Source organism: Harmonia axyridis, chromosome 3 (assembly GCF_914767665.1).
Source record: "Harmonia axyridis chromosome 3, icHarAxyr1.1, whole genome shotgun sequence".
In the NCBI taxonomy this organism is placed as follows: domain Eukaryota; kingdom Metazoa; phylum Arthropoda; class Insecta; order Coleoptera; family Coccinellidae; genus Harmonia; species Harmonia axyridis.
Window position 1 is genome coordinate 20,143,183 of NC_059503.1, and position 26,765 is coordinate 20,169,947.

The following is a 26,765-nucleotide window of genomic DNA, read 5'->3' on the forward strand; positions in this document are numbered from 1 at the left end:
ACTATTCTGAAACTCATCCAAAGAATCGGACAGGTTGTTAAAAAATTTCATATCCTCTGGTAACTTCACATCAGTATCTGAGGAGTCTCTTTTAATTTTCTCTTTGATATCTCCCATTTGCTATTGCTCTTTTACTCTCTGGTTTCTTTCTTTAATTCATATTCCCCTTGTTATATAATATATTTTTTTTTCGTTTTGTTTTTCTCTAACTTTTTTTTTCTCATTTTTTCTATTTCTTGAATTCTTTCTATCCCTGGTGGGCTAGTTTGCTAGTATGAATTCTTGATTTACCAAGCCGAGACTATCCATTTACTTTTCTAGGAGCCTAACATAGTGGACACTTCGTCAATTTAAGAATGGTGATTATACTGTTAGACTAAAATAATTGTTTGGTTTTATGGATCACTGATCCCTCGCCAAATGGTTTTCCAGGATTTGAAAGCATAAAGTTATTTAAGGAAGCTTTTCACCTGGTTTTGAATGGATCATAAATTCCCCTATCAAGTGGTTGTATCTTGTGGGTTAGTGGGTACAATGTGGTAAAACAGTACCACTTTATTGAGAATATTATATGCCCTCGAGTTATTCGTGGTTATACAGCAATAAAAAAATCGGAATTGTATTAAAGCAACACAGGGTTTTTCTGTTGAAAACCTGTTGAAAAAAATGATTTCATCTCCAAGCCTATTGCTCCAAGAACTGAACCATACATAAATTGATCTTTCAAACGCATTCTTAGGAATACATATGCTGGAGGAATTGTATTTCCCACAGCAGAAACTGACCCACTCTTATTGTTTCCTTTTCATCAATAACTTTAGGGGCCGGAAGAACTTTAGCAACTCTAGTTTCATCAGTGTTCCTAGCGCGATTTTGAGAATAATTAAATTTTTACCTGTGCATCAGCATAATTCTCGAAAAACTAAGTAACATAAGCATTGTTGAAAACTGCTGCTCGTGCAGTGCTGGTATTTTCTGGCCTGCGGTAAGATGGACTTGGGTGACGACCCACGAATGATCGCAACCATATTATTTTCGTACCATCGGAAGATCGGAACCGCTTGAAATACAAACTCAATTGTGCTACGGCAAAGTCACCATGCTCCGCTATGTAGGCGGAAGGTGTATTTAGCAGGGATCACTGAGTGTGAAACTGATGATTTCATCAGTGATCTCTGGATGAAACACCGCAATCCTCTAAGAGACCACCCATCTCTGAGGACGCCTCGCCAAAATCAATAGAATTTCTTGATGATATTGGAAGTTCTTTTGATTTCTAGGTATCTGCTGTAACAGTTGAAATTTACTATGGTTCTCAATGCCATATATTCTGATTTTCACGTGCCCGACAAGAAACAGTCGGGAAGTGTTAGATCAGGAGATCTTGGTGGCCAAGCTACATGACCATCACGCTCAATCCATACTTTTAAAGTGTTCGGTGAAGTGATTTCTAATAGTGGTCCTATCGTGTTGGAACCACATACTTTTTCGGGCAACATTTCCCATTAAATTAGTAATAATATTTTGCAAGAAATTCAAATACACCTCATCCTATAATCTATCTCAAGAAATTTTAGGTCCTATTAAGTGGAAATTATAAATTCCATACTACATATTTATCGAGATCTAATATTGAGATTTTTTTGGAGTAATTGCATAAAGTTTTTATTCATTTCAAATATGTGAAATTCGGTAATTGTACCTAAATGCCATCTCGAGTGAATTGCTTCTGATCCGTGAATACAATTTAAGAAATTGTTCTCCTGCGAGATAAAAACACAGAGCAATGTTATTCTGTCAAAGCAAAGGAGGCAAAATGTTACCTAGTTCAGAACTGATTTTTAAATTCAAAATATCTTAATTCATTTGGTCAATTTTGTACGGTTCGTTGTAAAACACCTGCACATACTAAACTATGCATTTAATAAGAAAAATTTAATATTCAAAGGGAAATTTGAAACAGAAAGTTTAAATCATTATTTATATCCCTCAATTGTCGAGTGTTACTCGTATTGTGTGGTGAAAAATAATAGTTTGAGCTCATTTTATTATTACCTCTTGATTGGTGTTTTGATTTAATAATATTTTATAATTGAAATTTGTTATAATTTGTTCTGCGATGATCATTGCTATAGATTTCTAGGCCTTCGAATGAACGGATCAAATTCGTGTATCTAAATAGAAAATGATGACATTACATTCTGCAAAATGTATTTTTTCGTTTGATTTCTTTTTATAATCCACCGAAAGGAATTTGTGAAATTTTTTGTCGATTATAGGTTGTGCAATGGTTTGAAATATTTTTTAATGAGATTTTGGACAGAATGCGATATTCATTTTCCTTAGAAAGTAGAAGGAAGAAACAAGTTCCTTTTGATATGTCCTTGGTGTCGCGGTATGATTGAATCATCACAGACATAATTCTTCATGGGAGAAAGTGCTCAAATAAAGAGTTTGCATATCTCTGAAGTAAGCGACCTGACCTGTTGCGTATTTCTTGGTAAATGTTACATCTGACATTCCCCACTACATCACCTGATCGCCGGCTACTCTAATTTATCGAATTCCTAAGGAACTGGAACAAGATCACTAAGGAAACTGAGTTTTACCTAAGTGTCTTTCAGTAGGTACCTACTTATAAAATTAACGAAAATGTTATGTTTTTATTGGGTTCCTACAATTTCATCATTATCTATCTACTTGAATGCACCTCAAGAGGAGAATATTTTCATAAGCAAAAACTCTCCAAATTCACACAATGATTTATTATTTACTCTCACATTCTGTCAACAAATTAATAATTTAAACAATCTGACAACGTCCTTGGAGACCTCCAAACTTGTATTTAAATATATATTTATGGTATCCAAGAGCGTACTTGGCACATGAATGAAGGAGTGCTAAAAATTCCTTACTTCATGCCAAAATAATCACCTAATTTTTTCGATATTCTGCTGAATTTTCTTTGGTTCGGACGGAAAAATCTATTTTATTTCTTATTGCTTTGGAGTGAAATTATTTTTTTGTTATTTATTTTATTATTCTTCTATTTTTTTTTTCTCAGGAAACCGGAGGTGTGGTAAAAAATTTAAACTCATTCAAATATTTTTCGCAGATGTTGTCCATTTTGATATTGGATTTAGAGGCATGTTTTTGTCACAAATTTCTCCTTAGATATAAGTAAAGAGGACATAAATCTCAATTTTATTTATTTTTCACTAATAGTAAGTAAATACTTACTATTCGATTCGTCTTTGGAAAAAAAATTGACAGGTATACACGTCAACTCTTGCTCTCCGTCTTGGCGAGAATTCTGAAATGTTATATTTTGGAAGTCTTGTAGAGGGGGAGAGGGAATTATTACCTCTAGTACCTCCACTATATCTAGGCCCTTGTATGGAGGATTCTAAATGTTTGTTACTGAGAATAATAAATATTACTTTCATTTTTGATGATTAACATGAATGTAGGTATTTTTCGAATTCACAGTTGAAAACTAGAGCCCAATCAATCTGATTTAGGTAATTTTTTGATATTTCAACATCGAATACCTATTTAAAGGAAATGGAAATCCATTTCTGGAATAATAAAATATTAAGTTAGGCAAGAATAACAATGAATTGGTAAAAATTATCACCTGCTCTCTCCGGTTGTTGTGTAAATACTCTGCGATTTCTACTTTTCTATATTTAAGATTACACATTCTTCTGACAATGAATAAATGATATAATTTTATAAGATACTTATATGGATAATAAAATCTGTTCATTATGCGAAGACTAATAAAGTCAGATTTTGAAACCGACATTGAACGAAAAGAACTGAATATCCTATATTTAACCTTCTTCATTAAAAGAAATGAACGAAGACAACTTGGAGCATCCGTTCATTCGTGCGCTTATTGCGCCTGGGAAACTGGGGAACTGTACTTAAATAGGGTTTCATGCCTATATGTTATTTATTATGTAATCGTGTCAGTTAGTTGAACTTTTCACTCAATAAATCTCGGGCCTAAGCACTAAAAACACATTTTTTTCTTAAAAAATTCGACGTGATACATGCACTCCAACGCTCCTGTAACCTTTCAATACCTCTTCTGAAGAAAAATCATTTTTACCTTGACTAGAGCCAACCGAGGAGCCAACTTTCTTTCACTGGAGCATTCTTTTGAGGTCTGCAAAAAGCCAGTAATCACTGGGAGCCAGATCTGGAGAGTAAGCTGGCTGGTGAAGCAGTTGGAAGCGCAATTTGACAATGGTTTTAATCGATTTGTGACTATAGGACGTTGTCTTATAGGAAGAAAATTATTTTCTTTAGCATTTGAGGATGGTTTTCTTGATTCATGCACTCAATCAATCCAATAACGTTATGCAATATTCACTGTTGATGGTTTTATCTTTGTCAAGATTTTCAATTGAGATTTCAATTATTAAGCCATGCACATACCAACATATGGATGCCATAACCTTGCCACTTGATGATTGAGATTTTGGTTGCATTGGACGACTTTCACCGACTGCTCTCCACTTTGCTGATGCTCTGTAGTGAAGAATCTATTGTCACTTATCGATGCACGAAAAACTGTTAATTATCGTAGAACGGTTGGGTTTATGTCTAAGCGGTGCTGTTCTTCCTAGATTTGCGCAGAGCTAGAGCCTTCGACATCATCTCTCGGGCTAACAAGAAGCCATTACAGAATATTGGCATTTAGAATCATTCCATGAATTTCCATGTTCCTGATATTTTTCTCAGTTGAATTCTTGATTTTGTGCTTTTATAAATTATAAATTTTGTTCTCGAGTTTGAAGGATATCGACCTATTTTTCATAACAAATTGCATAGTTTCCGAGCTCTGGACGGATTTTTTAAGTTCATTTTTTGGATTTTACAAATTTAACAATTTCAAAGGTTTAGGTTGTAGTGACTCCGTCTGCTCGAGAGGTGGCGTTATAGGTGTCGGGCCACACACTAGTGCGACCCGTCGGGTTTATGAGGGGCGCCGCGTTGCAGCAGAGTCACCTCTTCACGATAGTGTGTCTGGGTCAGAGATCGCTCAACGAAGATAGCCAACTGAAGAGTCCACCAGTGTTATCGGGATGAAACACCGTAACACCTAGAAAGGAAGTGCACCTACGACATTTGGCTCGAGAAAAACTCGCCACAAGGTATTATTTATTACAAATAATATCATCAAAATATAAATATATACTAATATCATCTCAGTTCAGAACTTTTTTCGGAAATTATAAGAGATATGCATTTCGCACTAAATTATTTTTTTCATACTTATTGAGATATTTTTCTATAGAAAGAGTAATTAACCATAATGGCTAAAATATGTAGTGTGTTTTTATGATTACATATCTTCCATTAGACAGGAAACAATAATAAACGATTCTGTAAAATTTCTATGTTATTCATAATTCCAATTCTAAATTTGTTGCTTGGGACACAATGATTTAACCTATTTACTATAAGAAGATTACCAAACATATTTTGAAATATCTACTCACCTACTGTTCAGGTATGTCAAATAAACTAGGATAAACAATTGACGATTCAAGCCGTTAATGTGGCGATTTCACTGATATCTTCAGTTTGCGTGACTGTTTTATTAAGTGGTTAACTTTGTTTTTGATTGCCTGAAACATTGTCTGATATTATAGAAAGAGGTCAGGGTTGGGCTGTTGAACTGGCGAAAATTTGGCCAACTTTTATAAGTGTAGTGGTACAATTAGTGTTTTATCATTTTCAAAAATAATATTAATGACGAAGTACACTCTATTGAGAAGCTATAAGATTTTATGAGCAATGCGTTCTCAGCCAATTTCGAAAGTAATCCCTCTTTCAAGAGATTGCGAATGTTCATCTCGGGATCATCATAAGTTTGGAATACTAAGTTTGGTATTCAGTGATACCTGCCAAATTCATCTTTCATCTCCATATTGGAGCATGCAGCATGGTGATTTTGCCGTATAATAGGTTTATATACCAAGCGGTTTCGATCTTTCGAAGATGAGCAGTCTACGACGCCATCTCTCGGGAAAGTAGAGAGGCACTATAAGCTTTTATGAGTTTATTACTTTTGAGTCCTTTGAAATGAAGAAATGCCGATAGCTGAATTCTAGTATAGGAAAATAATTTTTAATGATTGATCATTTTTCTTCCAATGGAAAGTCTTGGTGATAAAATTTAGTCTTTTTTTGAATGACGTACAATATGTGTGCATATTTTCATATCTATCAGATGAAACTCTTGGGAGTGTAAAAATGGAAACAAACAAAAAACAAATACACATATTCGTATTTATTATGTCAAAATCGATGGTCTACTATTTAATGAGGAGGTATAGAAACTGCATTGAAGTTAATGGTTAGCACTTCTAATATTTCACAGTCACACCAAATCAATCCATTAAATTATAAATATTCATCTGCCTTTTCTCTGAACTTGTTCATATTATACCTAAGTTATAGAGCAAACTAGTTGTAGTACGTTGTAGGTGGGTATTTATTTTTTTTTCTTTACAAATGCATAACTACATAATAAACTGCATTCAAAATTAAGAAATGATAGATTTTTCATCTCTTAAACTTTAACAAATAAGTCATTTTTTTTACTTTAGTTTAGTGCTGTGGAAATTATGCTGAAGATGTTGATGGACAGTAGAAGCGAGACAAATCCTTCACCATACAGGGTGTCCCATAAGTGGCACGTCACAGTGACACCGGAGGTAGGTCAGCTAAAGAGGGACCTAACCAGCCTAACATGACCCCAGTAAAAGTTGCATGGTTTTCGAGTTATTACCAAATTACGTTTTTTAGTGAAAATTTAAAGAAAATTGAATCGTAATTTTATAAAACGGTGTCATTTATGCATTAGAGTCCGAGGGAAACAGTTTGAACATTTACTGTAAGTTAGATTTAAGAATTAAATAAATAATCGAAAGTTAAGACTGTTTTTAATTAATTCACCTTTTTTTTCAATAATATTCCTTTTTCGCTTCCCCTAATCCATCTTTTTCCCTATTGTGACTTTAACAAATAATAACAAAGCCCGGTATCAAATGTAATGTCATAGCAAGCGGCAAAATTACCTGATAGCGGGGTTCCTAGTTTCAACTTAGTTAAGTAGGGCATCGGTAAAATGATGAAAATACCTAGTTTTATGGGCATAAGATTCGTGTATTGTACCATTTCTAAATCTGTCTAAAATGCCCAATTTTTTGATGTTACTTGCTCGTTTTGTTTCAAGGATTTTTTTTCACAGCAGGTGTCCAAAGTAGAAGTTCTCGTTTTGCTAGCAATTGAAATCAAGATTTATCCATTAATTTACGGAAATCCACATAACTTTTTGACAGAATCATACTCATGTCATCTTAAATAACTATTTAAGATTCCATTACAACAAAAAAAATAAGCTTCGAGAGCTTTCCAGCAGAATTCTGACCCTGACAATGTTAAAAAAGGTGAAAATGCACTAAAAAACGTAATTTGGTAATAACTCGAAAACCATGCAACTTTTACTGGGGTCATGTTAGGCTGGTTAGGTCCCTCTTTAGCTGACCTACCTCCGGTGTCACTGTGACGTGCCACTTATGGGACACCCTGCATATTGACTACTTTGAGATGTATTGTAGTAGTCAGACAGACAGACGTGTTTTTAAAGAGTCGGTTAACGGGTTAACTATCTTATGTAACATTCTCATTGCTTCAGTAGGTATATGAAATTCGAGTCTAAATGCAAAATTCAAGACGGATACATTGTTCCATACCATAGACGTATCAATAATAATAAGTCTATGTTCCATACTCATAATTCATGCTTCATTTTCAAAACTTGGGGTCGAATAATTCAAGTAAATCATCTTTTAATTACTCATAAGTAAGTAACAGTAACAATCAATTTCGAATACAAGGTCAAAAAAGCGACTTATTCAGCATTAGGTATTGAAAATAACGATTTTCCTAATTGCGATAATAACTCAAAATCTAAAAACGTTGATCCATTTCTGTTTTCGAAATTAGATTAGTCAAGAAATAAAGCTGAAAAAATACCCTCGGTTTTTTTCCAGAGATATCCTCACCATACAATGAATTTTGCCAAACTTGTACACATTCCTTTCGGTAACTGATGAGGTTCTATACTTATCCTGTTAGGTCCTAGTTTTCCATATATAGATTTACATCTTCGAAACGCGAATCCCACTCAAATGCTCAATGGTATGCATCGATGCTGAAGATGATATAAGAGAATGCCGTAATAAATTCGATACCGACTTCTTGAATGCGTTAAGTAGGTCGCTTCTGCGTTTGGTACTTCCACTCAATTATTTTAAACTTTCAGCGATGTCGGGGTACTTGGATTTAGGACGTAATAACTTAGACTATTATGTAAACCACATCGAAACAAAAAGTCCAGTTCATTGAGAAAGATTTGGCCACACCAAACTACCCAACTATCCTTTCTCTGACGCATCAACTCCTTGGTGCTCACATTGGGGAAATAAACGGTATCTTACCGACACCGACTTCAGTTCTTCAGCGAAATCGAAAGTTGAGACAACACGCGTTCTTTCAAGTGCTATAAAAGAGTTGCTCTTTCAAAATCGTGAAAAGTTCCGTATGAAAAATGATAAAATTGAACGTTAAAGGATAGTTCGAGTGGACCATTGAGATTTTCGTTCGCGGTGATTTTCGTGAATTTCGACAAAATGCGCTTCTTCGGTTTTTTGTGTTTGTTGGTGACTTTCTGCAAATGCTCGTTGGCAGAACCTACAACGATACGTTACGTGTATAATTCCTCGGACCTCTCCTATTACTCAAATGGTATACAATTCCCTGCTCCTGAAAACGATTTCATGAATCCCATTGTAGGGGAACTTGAGAACCAGGAAAAGCAGCCGGATATGTTGTGGATACGGGATTTGTACGATCACCATAAATGGGTCGGATACGCCAACAAGTTAAACAACACCAGATGCAAGAAGGACCTGTTGACCTACATCAGTGAGCTCAATAATGGAACTTCCTGGGCAACCAAAAGTCAGTGAAACTTTCTCTTGCATAAATTTAGCTTATGAAACTTATTATGATATGTTTTTCATTTCGATTAATTGATTCTAAGTCAAAGACCAGTTCGTCTGGGCTTCGTGTTATGCAATTGTGAATAGAATCAAGGAGGTCTGTAAGAGTAGTTGGTCTGGTTCGACTTCCGTACGCATACTTGAGTTTCCGCCTTTTGCGAATACTTGTGTTGTATCACTCATTAACGTCTGGCAGAATATCGCATCTTCATCAGTTTGTTTCTCTCTAATGAATGCTTATGGACGTAATTGAAGATCAGACAATTAATAAGAAATTCTCATGTTTCCTCTAAACGAAATTACAACAGAACATTTCCTTATCCTGATTCTGAATGAAAACATGCAATTTGTTTCATATCTGTTGAAATCAGATGAAATCTCGATAAAAAATATCAGATCAAATCTGGTGCTGAAGCTGTAGCAAAAGCTTTTTCCTTTATTTCTAGATTTACCAATTTGAATATTGCACAGTTCACAATTTACGATGAAAATCAGATAACGAAAAGTAATTTTCCGAAAAACTTGGCCAAAAAAACATATAATTATGAACATGTGTTCCTTCTATGATATACTGAGGAACAAGCGCAGAATTGATGATTTAGCGAGAATTCTGGAATTGAAATAACGGGTGGTTCAGTTTTTAATAATAATAATCATTTTTAAAGATTGCTCATGTTGAATAATTTTTCTGCGAAGAAAGTGTATCATTCACAAGATTTCACGATTTAATACCATAAAACATCCTACAGTAGATTTATTATAAATATTTAACGTTTCCAATTCAAACTTTTTGAAGATTGTCAATTCACTAGTGAATATCTATAAGCTATGATAGTTAGTTAACCACAGTTTCTCGAAAGAAAAAAAAGATTTTGATGTATGATCGACAATTCTATCAAGACATCAATATAGCAATTTCAACCTAAACACCCTTCAAAAACTGGTGCTGAAAGTTCAACTTCAAAATTTACGCTCGCACATAACATTTCAGACAGATGGCTATAGAAGTGAGTGGTAACCGAAATAAATAGATCGTAGATGTCATACAATAAGCTTAGGTATTTGTAAACATAATGCCATCGAAATATAAGTCGATTTGTGTCTGTATTATAAAGTTATTCTCGATTAAACATGTCAGCTTACGGCCAAATTCTCGTCATTTGCGGGAGGTTTTAATTTTCTGCTTTGATATGAAGAAATCTGCGACTGAGGCTCATCGAATGCTCTCAAATATCGATGGTGAGGTCGCTATTAGGGAAAAAACGTGCCGAGAGTAGTTTCAACGCTTCAAGAACGGTGATTTTGACGTCGAAGACCATCATGGCGGTAGAACAGAGAAGGTTTTCGAAGATGCAGAATTAGAGGCATTATTTGATCAAGACTCGTGTCAAACGCAACAAGAATTGGCAGGATCATTGGGAGTGACGCAACAAACCATTTCAAAACGCCTGAAAGTCATGGGAATGATTCAGAAACAAGGAAATTGGGTACCGTACGAGTTGGAGCCGGGAGATGTTGAAGGGCGTTTGTTTGCATGTGAACAGCTGCTTGTAAGGCAAGGACAGAAGGGATTTCTGCATCGCATTGTGACTGGAGACGAAAAATTGGTTCATTACGATAATTTTTTTGATGTTTATAGTGAATAAACATTATATTATTATTATATATTATATTATTATTACGATAATCGGATAATCCGAAGCGGCGAAAATCATGGGGATATCCCGGTCATGTTTCAACGTCGACGGCCAAACCGAATATTCACGGTTCCAAGGTCATGCTCAGTATTTGGTGGGACCAGTTCGACGTAGTGTATTATGATTTGTTAAAACCGACTGAAACAATCACAGGCGATTGTTATCGAACGCAATTAATGCGTTTGAGCCGAGCATTGAAAGACAAACGGCAGCAATTCAACGAGAGATATGATGAAGTGATTTTACATCATGACAATGCTCGACTCCATGTTGCGAAAGTGGTCAAGACATATTTGGAAACGTTGAAATGGGAAGTCCTACTCCACCTGCAGTATTCTCCAGACGTTGCTTCCTCGGACTTGTTTCGATCAATGCACACGTCCTGACTGACCAGCATTTCCGGTCTTATGAAGAAGTAAAAAATTGGATCGATTCGTGGATCGCATCAAAAGACGACCATTTTTTTCAACGCTGGATTCGTACGCTGTCCGAAAGATGGGAGAAAGTAGTGGTCAGCGATGGACAATACTTTGAAACATAAATGTATAATCAGTTTTTTATAATAAAGCCCCGAATTTCGGAAAAAAGCGGCGGAAGCAAAGTTGTACGCCTTTGTTAATGGAAAAAAGTATTTGAATCAGAAGCTTTGAAGCGCTTGTCATGCGCCTATTCAGCCCTTAGAGATCACAGAACTGTGTGTATAGGTACATACACATATGTATACATATACAGTATGGTTTCCAATTGGTGCATGAATGAATGAAAATGTGAATTATTATGTCATTGTTGCCTCTTACTATTCAGATGAGGGGTTCTGATGCGATTTTCTTGAAATTCCAATTCAGTCAAAATTGATTGTTATGGAAATATTGGAATTTTTTTTCGATATTCCTTGAATTTTCTATGATTCTATAGTTGCGATAATAATGAGAATTTCTAAAGAACAGTTAATCGTAATTATAGATAAATATGCAAAACTATAGCTTTCAACCGTTTTTTCGATATTCTACTTGAATTTTCTGTGATTCGATAATGCAATCGACAAAAAATTTTGCAACAAGCTTATAACCGTTTATTCTTCATCCGCTCCCTGAAATATTAAGTATTTTTTCCGAAATTTTTTAAATGTGAAATTTCATCTCGACTGAACTATCGAAGTTTCAGAATTCACCACGTCATTCGAGATCTGAATCTACCATGAAAATTTCCTATTTCACTCCGTTCGAGAGTTATCGTGTTTACGGCCTACACTACTGAATACCAAATGTGACGAAATGATAAAGCGATATGGTCGAACAACCGCTCAAATATAATAGCGTGTGATAAATCATTAGCAATACTCGTTTAAAACAGTAGATGTTTACTCAATGATTTCTTTCAATAATCCCAGTTTCGATTGTTTCGAAACGTTAATAAAACCCATCCGAAATGCAAATTCGATTGAGAAAATCTGGTTTTCCAATACGCTTCCTTAAGCAGTAACAATTGAAAGTGAAATGCCGATGAGTATGCTCTTAATGATGTTTCTATCTATCGGGGAAAACAGTGTCGAAATGATTCTCGTCATGACGCTCATTCAGAATTTAATGGCATATTCTGCTGAATATTGCAATATTCATTATGTAAAGTGTAACCTATTGATATAAACATCGCACATCGCAGAAGTGTCTAACTGGAAAAATCCAATTTCGCAAATGTCATTCATTTCATACAATATTTCTTTTTTTCTTGCTATGACTGGTCGCTATGACCCAATGAATTCATTGAAAAGATCCGATTTCAGAGAAAATGTTCAGCTGGAAGTTGAAATTTCTCTTTTTGTTTCGTAAGATACTATGTGAAAAGAATGATTCATTATATTCTCAGCATCGATCATTGGAAACTAATTGATAATTATCGAAATCAACTAACTGAAACATAGTTACGTGCCATATTCTCATTCTAGTTTTCGTGAATGTGGTTTAGTGAACCTAACTTATTGCCATTGATAAATTATCGGAGCGAACAAAAATACTTCACAGTAACGTTATGTAGACGGATCTTTGATTATTTAATTAGCAGTATTTCATTTCAGGTGATATTGAAATTACAAGACACAGTAATACTGGAAATATCTCAATAATCACTTTCGGTATATCTACACCATATTCCACATGATGAGATAAGTTACTTTGATACGTTGCTTTTCTTGTTATCCAGCTATTTGTAAGATAATCACAGTAGCTGAAAGTGTAGTAAGCAACATTCTGCTAAAGATAGCTGGCTCTAACAAGGTGGATTTTAGAAAATATTTTCGCGCAAATCATTATCCATGGAGACCAAGAAGTCACAAATTGAGTAATTTTTGTAGAGAAAAAAGGTGAAGTAAATTTTTTCGGATAAATTATCAACAGGATCAATGGAGCTTCAGAAATACCCTATTGGATACTTGTACTGCCACGTGTAGCTCCCAGAAGTTATTGTTGCATTTATGGCTTTGGGGGTTCAATTACGTATGGAAGTAGGTTTTATTTGATTTTATTAAGAAACAGATGCCTTCTTCCGGCAAATCCTGTCTGAGGAATATATTAATCCAACAAGGTCATGCCCGACATAAGACAGAGTTCCTCAATTTGTCGCACTGGCCACTTCAACCTCCGGATTTTCCACTCATTGTCAATGTTTTGAAACATTACACACATAACAAAAACATAAAAATGAAAAAATAAAAAGCAAAACAATTGAACAACAACAATGGAAAAAAAACAATGGAAAATTATAAAACAGAAACAAAAGGGAAAATTTTGATAGAGAGCTTGGATACTTATGATTTTAATTAGCATTTTACCACAGTTGGTTAAATAATGAAACGAAATTTAAATATATCACTTTGCTATGAAACTGAAGAAACAATAAACCAAAATTTAAATGTATCACCTTGTTCTGAACCTTTTAATTCTGAAGAAATTTTCAAATACCAAATTTACATGATTTTGTGAAAAAACAGATTTTGATATTATAAGAATAATGAAGTGAATAAAATGCAAAGAAACCACTAATATACATATATGACACGACAACAACATTACTTAAGACAATGAATATCGGAAATTATCTATATCACGTGATTTGACTAGGGCTTCTGATAGTGTGAGTTTCATATGAAGTAGAAGGACCACCCCTACTTATGATACAGTCATTTCTCAACGACATAGAACAACAAGTTCAATTGTAAAATGGTGATTCGGATATAAAATTTGCCGTTCCCAAGGTTCCATAGATTGTGCTTTGGTTTTTCCAGTTTGGGACCGAAAATCTGAAATAAACTGCCCTCAAGTTTGAGAGTACTGACAAGAAAAAAAAAATTAAAAACGTGAAAAGAAATATGTATTTACTTTTTAATACAATATATTAAATAGATGATTCCATACAAAAGTATATCACCCTAATTCTTGTTAACTTGGCATGATACTATATGTATTATTAATATTATTACACCTACATAGATATATGGTCTTTATAAATTATGTGTAACATCCTAGTTGTTTTTGATATATTCTCAATTTACGTATCGCGGTTTTGGAGACAGAGAATTCAGAAAATTTCAGTAAGAATTGATAAAACATAATTTATGATTCCACGCTTAGGCTCGGGCGCCTCTGGCTTTGACTGCTCGTAGGTAATTGCGTGATCATGAAGATCATGTCGGAAATAATAGGTACATTAAAAATTCATAACTGCCGATACCTTTATTCGTATGAATACAAATATATAATGAATATTTCTTTGGGGGTTTGAATTCAGTCGAAAATAAATAACTCCGAAATTACAATTATTTTTCGAAAAATAAGTTTTTTAAATTTGATTTCTTGATTATGAGTCATCGATTTCCAATGCGTAAATTGAAATTTTGCGTGGAATTCGAACATTCCCTTGAAATATTACTGGAAATAATAAACCAAAATCACAAGGTGAACTAATGTGATCAAAAGACATGAATTTGAATTAATTAAATTTTGACGGAATATTTAGCCGAATATTCATCTACATGAATGGTTGAAGGAATACAACTCCTTACTGATCACGGATTAATATGATCAGAGGCATATTTTTGAATTAATTGAGTCGTTTCAAAATAAAGCAGCCAAGTGCATTAACTAGCGCAATCTAGAATTCTGCGACCTTTGATGAATTTACTTTCACAATAAAACCTTGGGAAATTACCTGTAGGATTAATAATACATTCAATGAAGCAACCTTATCTATCGGAAGTGAAATGTAGTTCATCAAGAATGATTCCACTTCTGAAGCGGCGATGAACATGTTTGAATCTGTTTAATAGACTTTTCATGGAAAAATTGACTGAAATGGAGAAATCTAATTGAAATATATTTCCTGAGCAAACAAAGATTAATGAATATTTAAATGTTCGACCTTGTTTTTAATACGACTTAGTAGTATTACTCGTATTAGGTATTTTGTTTTCCTAGAATAGGATCATATGGATAGATTTTATAAGGAAAAACTGTAAAATTACAATAAAAAATCCTACAAAGTGACTCTGAAATTCTTTTCATAATATAATTGTTTCATACGCGGTGTTTGAACATCATTTGTCATTCAATTTATTCACAATGCTCCATTTCTAGTCAACTTAAATATGTTCTTAGATTCCTATAATTTTCAGTCCATCGAAAATAAAGTCTAAATAAATATAAGTGTTGCGTCAAGTGAATTTCACGCAAACTTTACGGGCAGTTGAATATTCAGAGAGACGCATTTAGGTCGGAAAACCAACCCCAGCAGGTACAGCGAGGGCTAAAAATAGAACAAGAACATCCTTGGCGCCACATTGTCGCTACATATGGTCATCCTGAAGTCACATCTAAGCACAAGGAACGAAGACGTGGACCAATCAGGGACCTGGATTGCATTCTGGTATGCAAAATCCAAAGCGACGCTTAACATCCCCAGGAAATCGGGGGTACCATATTCAGTACTCTCGTAGCTGTTACCTTGTAAACACATAACTTGTACAGCCAAATTCAATATATTAGTAAAGAAATCCGGTGTTTCATTATCCCAATTTAATAGAATTACAGTTGATCGATTCAACCCAAAAACAATAAGGAATATTCTTTTTCCCATATTTATCAAACTATCAATCGATAGTCGATAGTACCGGTTATCAAACTATCAATCGATAATAAATTAGGAAGATTCGGGCTCAGATGTGGTACGAATATTCGCATTTGCCGCGTTGGTTCGTGGGAGCCTTAAATATTTTTTGGTAATTGCTTTCGTAAGTTTATTCAAATATAAAATAAATTTACTTTCATTGCTCCATTTCGGCTTGTAATAATAATAGTTCACTAAATCCATCCTCTTTTGAATGAATGAATGAATGAATGAAGTATTTATTTGTTTACAATCATAATAACAAATAAATTAAACGGGATCAACCCCTTTTGCAAATAACAAATCAAACTTAACAACTTCAGTAACAAAACATAGTGCTGCTCAGCATCAGAGAAAATGATGCCAACAACACACTAAAGCACTGAGAGAATCAGGCTGTACATTTACTCTCTCATTGAACCTTCTTCTTGCCGTGCCCTTTCCGTTCCGGACGTTGACAATCAAGATGGCAAGTTTTATCTTGTTCGCTGCGTTTCTTAAAAGTTGTATGGATGTCTGGCCAAACCACTTCCTGAGATTGTCCAACCATGAATGTCTTCTTCTACCCGGTCCCCCCCTGCCTTCCACTTTTTTCTGTATTATCAACTGCAGTACTTGGTATTTGCTGTTCCTCATGACGTGTCCGAAGTATTGAAGCTTTTGTTGTTTGATGATAAACACAACTTCCTTGTTCTTTTTCATTCTTCTCAATACTTTTTCATTAGTGATGTGATCATTGAACCAAATAGAATATTCTTAAATCTACTCCAAGTACTGCCCAAATCAATAGATGTACTTTCATTTAAAAACCGTAATGTTCTATGTAAATAAAAATGTTTTCGTATATTCGTTCTTGGTATTTCTGAAACGAACAAGTAGGTATTACTCGTTCTCCTGACTGAAGCATTAAAGCAGACACTTTCCAATAAAGGCGGAGAAAAAACTGAACCTTTAATTAATTTATCAAAAAAAGAACATCAGCAACCAATCTCCTCTTTTTGAGTGACTCTAAATTCAAAGATATCCTCATACTTGCATAGTATATCTGTGATATACGAATATCCTACTTGAAAGCAACCAACCTAATGAGTCTATTCTGAATACTCTCCAATACCTTAACAACGGATACAGTCATTGGAGACCAAATCAACGAGTCATACTCTAGGATACTTCTAACTAATGAAAAATACAAGGTCATTGTTGTCTGAATGGAAAAATTACCACAATTACGCTGTATGAGACCAAGAACTCTCAAAGCTCTCCCTTTTATTTTATTCAAGTGTGAATTAAACTTCAGCTCTGAATCCAATGTGATTCCAAGATCTTCAATCCCCTCGACTCTCTTAAGCTTCACATCGTTCATCATACAATCAAAATATACGTATTCTTATTCCTATGAAAACAAATAAACCTGCATTGGAAGAGTTCATAAAAATTCGGTTAACCGTACACCACGTCGACAACCTATCGAGATCATCCTGAAGCAATCTGCTATCATCTAAGTTAGTTACTTTCCAATAAATTTTTAGATCATCAGCGAGAAGAAGAAACTTGATAGGCTCAAAAACCGAAGAAATATCATTTATAAATAAAAACAAAAAATAGGGGACCCAAATGGGATCCCTGCGGAACACCCGATAGGATGAGAACATAATAGGAGGAAACATTTTTGTAGAGTATCTTGAGTAGAGGATATTGAATTCCAAGGTTGATAAACGTTCATTGTTCTAATCGTGGTTAGGAGATTAATTTTGAAATATACCTCTACACAACTTGAATACATAATTGACGAGTTTTTGATATTTATTATTTTATTGTAATAATTTTTACTCAGCAACCTAATTATTATTTTTTTTACAGTTTACGATTCAGCAGGGAGGTACTACGGGCAATTTTTTTTTGGTAATGATTATTGGCTTGGATCATATACTCTTTGTCAGGAGTTGTCTAACGAGGAGAGCAACGCAGAAATTCCTCCTTTTCCACTAAAATTCTATATGACGAAGTTGAGGATTAACATAAACAGAAAACTCACACCAGTGGTAAGAATGATTCAAATACCTTATGTTACGTTGTTTGCAAAGTTTTAACACATCACTTGGTACCTACTGAAATGCTCTTCAATATCATACATTTTATCTGAAGTTATACCTATTGAAATATTTGAAATTCGATTCGATGAATTTTGAAGCAACATCAATGGGTTCGAGTTAATTAATTTAAATTCAGCATCTTTCGTTATAAATATTGAGTTGATCTGAGCGAAAAATTCATTCATTATGTTAGGATAAATTGGTAGGTGACACAATGGTTTTGCACGAGTTCTCTTCTGATTGATATGACGGCGATTACCTTAGAGTAATATAATTCATTCAATATCAATTCATTTGAATCCAGAATCTTCTATTATGAAGAGTGTATCAATCTGAGCGATAAATATGAATTTCGCGTCATGTCTTGGCTGTCAATCATTATGGAAAGATATGGAGCACCTTTTAGCAGTTATTGTCGATGAAACATAGCCGAAATAACACTTATAAAGCCATTATTTTGCTTGAACAGTATTTTTTTCCCATAAAAAATATTAGTAGAGTCACATAACCTTCAATATCTCGATCGAGAATTACCGAAATTCCGAAATTTTGATACGCATCTCTTGAAGCTGAAGAGGTACTGAAGAGAGAAAAAGTGGTATGCCACTGGCTATGCTATATATGCTCCAGGTTCGAGACTTATTGAGTGACATCTTTTTATTTGGTGTCATATATTTATGCCAGCAATCTTGCAATCACCAAAGAATTGAAGATCGAAATTAGACGAGTGAAAAGACTACCCACATGCTACTGAAGCGTGAAAGATATTCATAATTTGATTGGTATCTTTTATAGCCAGTAAAATAACAATGCTTTGCTTCAAAACATATTTGTTATTGATTCTATTAATTTTGTACTCCTATTGATACACCATTTATTATAAGAAGGTCTAATTTGAATGGTGAATAATTACCAAATTTTCTGTTTGATCCTTAATCTGGCTAGATGCACCGTCAGATGAAGATGATAATGATGTTTGTAAAATTATGAATTCTATTTTAATCGTTACCAGCCATCCGAGATCAAAAAAAATTTATGTTTTATCTCTAATGGTTCAATAAACTGCGCATGATGTGGAATACGAGAAATTCATATTTTTGCATATTTTATTCAAATTCACTGAATAATAAAGAATCATAGTGAAAGTTGTGGTTACATATTATCTAATATTTCGATCTGAAAAATTAAGTGTATTCTTGAACTATGCAATCTTGTTCAATTTGCAGAGTTAGCCTATAGTAACAAACTGTATAATATTGTAAGATACGACCAGTAAATTTGAAGCCAATTATTTCTGCTCTTTACTATTCAGTAGTTTATTCAGCTATTATTTTCAGACAAGACAACTGAATATAGGAGAATGTATACCAGCTTCTTGTACCAATAATGATCTGAAAATTCTGTTTCAACAAGAACCAAAGCAAGGAGCTTCGATAAATATCATAGATATCAGACCTGTTCCAGGAGACTACTCACTTCTTGGTGATGTTAAGTTCAGTATTGTGGGGTAAGTTGAAAATTTACTTTTTTACATTTAGAAGTTAAATTTTTAGGGTAGGTTCGGATCTCTGGTTGGGGACCCATGATCATCATGATATTTTGAATGAGGCTTGATATTGCTTTTTTAAATGCAAAATTTCATCTCAATCTTACCGAACATTTTGAATTATCAAGAAAAAGAAAACTTCAGACGAAATCCAATCCTATCCTGAAAATTCCAAGTTTTTAGGAATTTCCGTTCGAGATTTATTTTGTTTATGGACAGCTGGGCGGACATAATTGAATTTGATCACGGATCAGTGAGATGAACCTTATCGTATCAAAATTACATAGAGCTCTGTTCGGGGAACAAACGTTCAAAACTCCAAACATGTCAGTGACAACAGATTAAAATTTATTGAATTGGACGTGTGAGAAATCTAATGAGATTTATAATCCAAGAAGAAAACTATTTTAGCCACCTTATTAGTTGTTTGCTTCAATTACTTCATTGAACAATATTCATATATAACAGGCAGACCAAATGACGTGAACAGTGTAATCGATTCTGTAAAATCATATAATCCAACAGCATTTAAATCTTAAATGTTTCAGATTAAAAAGTTCATTGCGCAAAAGATCGATATATACATTACATAACTATCATAATACCAGCATTGCAATGGGGTTTACCAGTGAATGTTTAGTGATTACTTTTACTCAAATCAAAAAGTCTACTTTTCGATATTCTGCTTGTGCAATTGGCAATTAAATATGCTATTATTGTTGTTATTACTTTTCTTCGGCAGATTCATAGCACCTGGATGCCTTCCATTCCGATTCAGAGCATTCATATCTTCATTTTGTCAGTAATCGATCCAACTTAAAAAAACTTTATTCTCAACTTCTCAATAATAATTACGAAGAGATTATCGAATCGTTGAGAAAACAGTGCAGTATAAAGTCCGATTATATTCTGAACAGCAAAACATATCAAAAATGAATAAAAATTATATTTTCACAAATTGATAGAATGCATATCACATAACGTTCTAATATTGTTAATAAATTAAGTCAATAAAATGTTGGAGTTTATGTCCAAACGGTAAAATATTTTTTTCTTGAAGCGTCTCACAGGTTTTGTTTTTTTCATACACCAATATTTCTTCAATTTAGTATATCTAATACGAGCCTTTGATATCATTTGATGAAAAAGTAAAATTGAAATTCTCTCATTTGAAATTTTCCAGGGTGTTCCAAATTTGATGTTCACTGTGAGCATCTCGGGAACTTTAAGACTGAGAGGAAAATCTTCAAGAACCTCAATCTCTTTTTTCGAAATAATAAGATATCAGAAAGCAGATCTAGATCTTGATTGGTCCTTGAGTTAAAGAACGTTTATGAAAAATTAACGAACAGAAACCAAGATATAGCGAAATATTTAAAACATTTTTCAGAAATACTTTGTAACTCGAAAATGAAGCAAAATTTGACGATCTTTTTTCTAATATGTTAGTATTTCGTGAAAATACATCGGTGTCCCTTAAGATTCCCTAGTTCCTTAGATACTCTCAGTGAACATCGAATTTGAGACACCCTGTACATTCCTTAAGGGAGGAAACGCATTTTTGACCTCTATTTATATTGTTCTTGAGTTGACTGAGTACCTACTTTTAATTCTTCTTCTAGAGGTACAGCATTTTTCGTTGGAATTTTGATGTTGATAGCCTCTATTATCGATGTTGTTTTGAAGAGGAAAAATAAAGTTAACAATGAAGAACCTGACTCAGAAAACAATAATTCAAGTCCAGAGGGTTTGAAGGGAAGCAGAGAGTTAGTAATAAACAAAAACAAAAGAACGAATAGTGAGTGTACGACATCAGAGACTTGGTTTCATTTATACTGAAATGTTTCGTTTTTTTTTCAGATTATATGTTGAAACTGCTTTTAGCTTTTTCTGCTGTTGAAAATGGCAAGAAAATTCTGAATGTCGACAACATTTCTAGGAATGCCTTGACATGTGTTCACGGACTGAGGTTCTTTTCTATTCTTTGGATTATTTTGGTACATACATACTTGGAAATCTTCAGTGTTGCTGGAAATAAAAATGTGAGGATCATTACAGAAAGAACATTCCTCTACCAGACAATTTCGAATGCTACATTCTCCGTGGACACGTTCTTTTTTATAAGGTGAGTTAGTGTTTATTTGCAACTGGACATTTCAGCTTATCATAAAAAAGTCCGGCTAAGAGATCCATTCGAATTTTGTTTCCCTAGTAATTATAAAACTGTCAGTTCCATCGAAATGAAACTCTGCACTCAGACGTAGAATAACAATTTTAAGCTCCATGCAAAATTTCAATCATATGTTCAAAGCTCAGGGAATAGTAACTACAGTGGTACTTTACATATTAAAATGTCTGGTTTTTATCCTAAAGAATAACTTCGAATATGAATAACACTACAAGAATTAATCTCTTTCATAACAATATACCTAGAAATATCCTATCGATATCTGATATGAAAAAGTACAAAGATGCTGTGAGAACTTTCTTGATAAGAATTGAACCATACTCGATAACTGAGTACCTATTTTCACCGCGATTTCCAAGTCTGATAGGTCTCTTTCGGTCATTTCTCATTTCATTTATGTATTTAGTTTGACTTGTGATCTTTTCGAATTGTATTTAGATTGAGAAAATAAATTATATTATTATCATCAGAGCAATTGAAAATTCAAGAAGAGTATCCAATATTTCAATGATTACAAATCCGATCAGGTTGAGACTTGTATGTATATGTACATGTATATAAAGAATAACTATTTCCAGTTTCTTATCAAATTTCGTGTTAATAACGACTTCAAAAGCATAGCAATATTTCGAAAAAAAAAGAAGAAAGCACTGACCTAAAGTCAGGAGCTTTTGAAAGCTTGTTATTCAGGAACGAATTGCGCTATTAGAGAACACATAGGCCTATTTACAGTCCTGTGGTCGCCAATGGCGCATGAATGACTTCACGGCAGAACATTCCTCATTTTGGCATATTGATAAGTTAATCAATACTTTCATACTTTCCAAACTATTTGGAAATATGACATTGACATATCCTAAATAGAATAACAATGAATCGCCTTGGTGCGAAAAAATTTCTTTAGGTATGCAAAACCTCCTTGTCAAGAATTCTCAATGAAATCATGGAGTAAACGCTAATTATTGTCTGGTTTAAACTCATTTTTGGTCTCCCACGTATAACTCGATATCGAATACATAATAGCAGGTTTAATGGTCACTTCGACCTACTAACTTTTACTTTTTTAAGGAGTTTATTAGGTACACAACGTAATGGGTGTTACACATATCCACACATATCTCTATTAGAGTAACAACTCTGACTCAGATATCTGAATTATTTTTTTTTAAGAAAATGTGAAGATCAAGTGACATTGACATTATTATTTTATTGTTACAAAATTGCAAATCGATGTGAAAAGTGAATCTCATATTCTATTTACAATGATGAATTTATAAAATGATTGGGAATACCCAACTGTCAATTCATTGAGGAAATTTTTGTCAGCTTTGTTTGAACTTTTAATTTCCTATTTGATTTGGTTGAAAACTTGATGCGGATTTGTATTAATATTTGAGTAATATATTTCCATAAACGCATGAACTGAAGGTATCATTAGTATAAGAGATGTATTTATTATGGAAATAAAGAATGATAATAAATTAATCGAATAATGATGATTATATTAATGAACTAAGCAGAAAAACACTGAAAACAATTAAATAAATTAAGGGTAAATTTCGAAATTGACCAGTTTTATAGCAGTCTGAATTAATGTATGTCAAATAAGTTTCTATGCAGTAAAGTTAAATGAGTGGTTGGCAATTTAACCATATTGCATTTCGCTATATACTCGAATCAGATCAGTGAATAACATGTATGGAACTTGTTTATCCTTTCGTTTCTCGTGTTGATTACGAAATCTTACTCGGTTTAACATTATTGTATAATTGTGAGCTATGATATGTGAATTGAATTATAAAACACCCGTATTTAATCCTATTAACATTAGCCTCATTTTATGAATTGAATTGTTATTTCCGTATATAATTTCATGAAGCAGAATATTTTGTAATGCGAATAGGAGTGTTCGAAATCTTCAGAAGTAACTTGAGATTTTGCGAATGTAGTTGTTCCAGTTGTTTTTCTTGAGTGGACGATACCTTAAAGCCAATTCCAATTCCAAAAATATTTAACGTGTTATTGAAAATAATAGACTTCTCTGTATATATATGATTGCTGAACATTTTAGAAGTGTAATTGATGACAAAAAAAAAGATTTTTTTCGGTTTATGATGATAGTCCATCAGGATTACAGATTTATGTGTATCAATTATATAAGAGAAACTTTTTCGCGACTCATTGTTTCTGTTTCCTTATGAAGTTTCAATTTTTTTTTCCTTGATTTAATTTTAATTGACTTTATTGAAAACAAAGGTTGCTTCCTTTTGAACAAACACGAAAAAGCTTCATACTTTACGTCAGTGCTTTTTTGATTTTTTTTATATATACTTATTGTGGTTAACAAACTCAACTCAGTGGTTATTTCATGTTTTATTTTGATTATATCTTTTTTATTAGTTGTTTATTATAAAATATTATTATTATCATTATGTACTATAATAGGATAAATATGCAAATAAATTGATGCCAAATGATTTATTTTTCAGTGGACTCCTGGTGACAATAACATATTTCAGAGCTGAAGCAAAAAAAGAAAAATCAAGTAAAGACGAAACCACATCTCATATTATTAAGACCAATACAGGAAAATTCTCGCTGATGATATTTTACAGATTTTTCCGTTTAACACCAGCATATCTATTTGTACTTGGAGTTAATGAGCTAATCCTGAGATATTTACATAACACTTCTGTATTTTCACCAGCCATTATAGACCACATTACATGCAGTGAATATTGGTGGAGAAATGCTCTTTATATCAATAACTTTTTTCCGCAAACGGAATTTTGTATGCTGTGGTCATGGTACATGGCGAACGATACTCAATTTTACTTTATTGCATCGATACTTTTACTTATAGGAGTGCGGTAAGTAGAATTGAATGCGGTTAAATCCATTTTTCATATCCTGAAGACGTAAAGGCTAATATATTGATATACATGAAAATATTCATCTTTCCGGAAGTGATTCCAAGAGAAATGAAGTTTAAATAAACTACCTCTATAAAAAGTGAAAGATTCGGTAATTTATATTGTTCTTCAATGAAGCATTCAGTCATTCGCTAATAAAGTAGACAATTGAAAATTATATATGGAACATTAATTGATGTGTAGCAACATTAGATAAATGGATTCCAGCGTGGGGGAGTATCTTCCATTTAATTTTTTCATTATTATTTTTTGGTATTTTTCTAACTTCTATTCAAATTTATGCTGAAAGACAGTAATTATTGTTGTTTTCTATGATCAAAGCAACTATTCAAGCATACACAATCATGATACTTATGACGCTTATTAAATTTGTTGACTCAAATCAAAAAGTTCTGTTGCAAAATAAGTAAGGGTGGATTTTTCCGCCCCTTCATAATTATATTTCGGAATTGAAAAAATTACAAGGTGTTGGCTATCTCGTTGATGACAACATCAATTACCGGTTCTGAAAACAAAAATCCCAATGATTGATCCCTATCACAATGCACAGTGATACTTTTTGAATGCTTTTTTATAATTATTATTGGGTATTTTGAGCGCTAAACCATAGATTTGGTAATGGATCATCACTAAAAGTGATGGGATCGAAATAGGCCTTAATTTCTTGTTATTTGAAAATTCATTTTATCGTGTAACATTCCATGCTTCTAAATATTCATCATGTTTCAATCAATACGTAATTAGGGCATTCAAAATAGACAAAATAGATAACTAACCCATTGATATAAAGAATACAATTATCAATATTATTTCAGGAGTAATCGTCATTTGAAAGCTGCAGCATGTATGATAGGAGTTTTTCTAGTAACATCATGGGTGACAACATTCATTATAGCCATGAAATACAATTATGTAGCAAGAGTGGAAGAACCTTTCACCCTATTTGACCAGTTGTATGATAAACCTTGGTTAAGGATAGGACCGTATTTAATAGGAATGATTATAGGATATTATTTATTTAAAGTGGACTGCAAGGTCAAACTAAAGATCTCAGTTGTAGCAGCTGGTTGGATATTATCTCTTGGATGTTTAGCTGTTTTGGTATATGGTTTAGGTAGAGAAGGATTGGTTGTACCTGCTTCTGCTATTTACGTGAGTATACCATTAGCTAATACTATATTTATTGATATTAAAATATGAAAACCTGGTAATAGTTGGAACTAACAACTTAGTTAATAGTTCCGAAGATTAAAAAGTGTTCTACTCATATAAGAGTCATATTTGGAGTGACCTTTTCTGACTAGTACAGATATGAACGTTTTTTGACAGTTGACGAGTACAGGTCCACTCATATGAAGTAACCAAGAAATCAATACTTTTAGGAGAAGCAAAATAATGGTTTAAATTGATTCAATATCCTGAACTTTCGACTAACAGATTAGTTCAATATTCATATAAATGATTTATTTATTATTGCCAGAACCTGTGAAAATTTATTTCAATGATTATTGTTGATAATTTTTTTGACGAAAGTATGTATTTCAGGCATCATTAGGACATACTGCTTGGGGATTATCTTTAGCTTGGATCACTGTAGCCTGTGTAGCTGGATATGGAGGACCATTGAACTCTCTTCTAAGTTGCAAACTTCTTGTACCTCTGAGTAGATTAACCTATTGTGCATATCTTATTCATCCAGTACTAATGTGTCTCACAAGTTTCTTGCTGGATGGCCCAATTCATTTGCATAACGTTTTTGCAGTAAGTATTTGCATAATACGCAAGTGGTACACTTTTACTAAAAAAATATTACTTTTTCAGATGGTGATTTTCTGTGGAAATGCGGTCATTTCTTTTCTGTGTGCCTTCTTGATATCTTTGGCTTTTGAAGCACCAGTTGTGAATTTACTCAAACTGATTTTGTGAAGATGAATTTTCACTACATACTATGACATAAGTGACAATATACCCAAAAGACTACATATTAAATTTAAGTACTTAAATTAAGAATTGTAAATAAAATCGTTATTTTTTAAAATTTTTGTTTTTTCTTATCAAATAGGGTT

At 33.3% G+C, this 26,765-nt stretch overlaps 1 protein-coding gene across 2 annotated transcripts; it reads left to right on the forward strand.

The window, feature by feature from the left end:
* Positions 1 to 8,507: 8,507 nt before the first annotated feature.
* Positions 8,508 to 26,737, forward strand: LOC123676334 (nose resistant to fluoxetine protein 6-like). 2 transcript variants are annotated; one of them, XM_045612186.1, is made up of 10 exons: positions 8,508 to 8,828; positions 8,877 to 9,044; positions 17,800 to 17,981; positions 19,370 to 19,539; positions 21,201 to 21,376; positions 21,439 to 21,703; positions 24,256 to 24,636; positions 25,515 to 25,851; positions 26,245 to 26,460; positions 26,521 to 26,737. In XM_045612186.1, exons 1-10 carry the CDS (start codon positions 8,714 to 8,716, stop codon positions 26,623 to 26,625), a joined length of 2,115 nt encoding a protein of 704 aa, XP_045468142.1. In that variant the 5' UTR covers positions 8,508 to 8,713; the 3' UTR covers positions 26,626 to 26,737. The 2 variants fall into 2 exon arrangements, with proteins under 2 accessions (XP_045468142.1, XP_045468141.1); XM_045612185.1 differs by having other exon boundaries at positions 8,508 to 9,044.
* Positions 26,738 to 26,765: the final 28 nt, after the last annotated feature.